Below are 1607 nucleotides of genomic sequence, written 5' to 3'. Positions count from 1 at the left end.
GCGCAAGCCATTAATAAGCTGATGTACCTGCTCGCCTCATCTGGGGACATCAAGGGCAGTTGCAGCACCCCCACCTTGGTTAACTCCATCCAGACAATGGATTGAGCTTGGATCTTCCTAGCTAAGTGCCACACACTAGCTAAGTGGCTCATCTACAGTGAGACCCACTGAAGAAGATGTGACCTAATGTTACTCTTGTGCGCTGAATAATGTACACTAATCTTGTGAATCAAAGTCTTCGCTTTCCTCGCTCCAATGTTTGCCTGTTTGTTTCTTCCTGTTCCTCTCGGCCATTACAATGGCAGCCACGACGGTGATGAAGACGGTAACAGTGATGACCAAGACCGTGACAGTCTCCGCTATGCACAGCTGAGTGTCGACAGACGCCAAAGGCAAGTCCCTCAATGCAGGAGGCTCCAAGCAGATCACGTTCTCGTAGTCGTCCACAGTCAGGCGCTGGACGCTGTGTAACTTACCAAAAACCCTCTGGAGCTCACAATCACACGTCCAGTTATTCTCAGACAGTAAAATGTGAGTGCCCCAAGTCTGAATACCCAGGAACGTCTTGAACTTAATTCGCTCCAGTCCATTTGTGGACAGATTCAACAGCGTAAGGCTGGTCAACAGCATGAAGCTGCCAGTGTCGATTTCTTTGATTTGATTACCCTGAAGGTTTAACACCTCCAAATTCTGAAGCATGAAGAAGACGCCGTTGGTTAAGTTATCGAGCCGGTTATTTTGCAGGTGCAGCTGCCGTAGCCTTGTCATACTGCGGAAAGCCCCGCTCAGTATTTCAGAGATCTGGTTATTGTTCAGGTAGAGTTTCTGCACATTGTCCAGGTACTGAAACATCAGCGAATTAAGCCTTCCCAAATGGTTGTCTGACAGTATCAACTCATTGAGGAAGGAGAGGCCAACGGAAAAGCTGTTGCCCAGCTTCCTGATGTCGTTCCTCTGGAGGTCAAGCCGCCACAGGTTCTCCAGCAAGACGAAGGCTCCATCCTCCACTCTCTTAATGTTGCTGGAGCTGATGAGGAGGATGTTGATCTTCCAGAGGGACCTGAAGGCGTTGGCCGGCAGGACGGTCAGGTTATTCCTAGAGAGGTCCAGCTGCTCGGTGTCTGTCGGGAAGATGGCTGGGATCCGGCGGAGCGAAGCGGCTGAGCAGTTCACGTACTTGAGGCCTTCCCGGCAGTCACACCCTCCGGGGCACAGGGACCAGGTCCCAGAGGTAGCTTCTGCAACGCTGAGTGGAAAAACAAGCAGCAGAGCTGCAGAGAGAATCATCTTCCGCTGCCCTTTTAAAACTGAAAGCGGGAGGGGCGAGTGCGCTCTGAAACTCCCCGGGTCACTTACTGCAGCCTCTGAGCCGCTGGGTCCTGACGGTGCTGTTTCTAATCTTCCACTCCAGCCTGAAGGGTTTAATCAGAACAAAAGGAATGAAGTAATCGAGTGAATTAAATACTCCTCATCTGGATAGTATTTCTGTTTACTGACTGATATCTATATAACTCCAACTTCAAACACAGTCCGGGGAGGGGGGGTGGTGGTGTTGCCAACTGTGGCTCGACATCTCCCTGGAAGGATCCCCTATGCCTCCCAAACAG

General features: G+C 50.9%; 1 protein-coding gene across 1 annotated transcript; it reads right to left on the bottom strand.

Annotated features, from left to right (window-relative positions):
- Positions 1–216: 216 nt before the first annotated feature.
- LOC144672855 (uncharacterized) lies at positions 217–1287 on the bottom strand. Its single transcript, XM_078534839.1, has one exon. The coding sequence runs from the start codon at positions 1285–1287 to the stop codon at positions 217–219; it is 1071 nt and encodes a 356-aa protein (XP_078390965.1).
- Between the last annotated feature and the right edge of the window lie 320 nt (positions 1288–1607).

This window comes from Cetorhinus maximus, unplaced genomic scaffold (assembly GCF_964194155.1).
Source record: "Cetorhinus maximus unplaced genomic scaffold, sCetMax3.hap1.1 HAP1_SCAFFOLD_123, whole genome shotgun sequence".
In the NCBI taxonomy this organism is placed as follows: Eukaryota; Metazoa; Chordata; class Chondrichthyes; order Lamniformes; family Cetorhinidae; genus Cetorhinus; species Cetorhinus maximus.
Note: the sequence above shows the minus strand (reverse complement) of the source record. Positions and strands in the feature narration are given on the sequence as shown.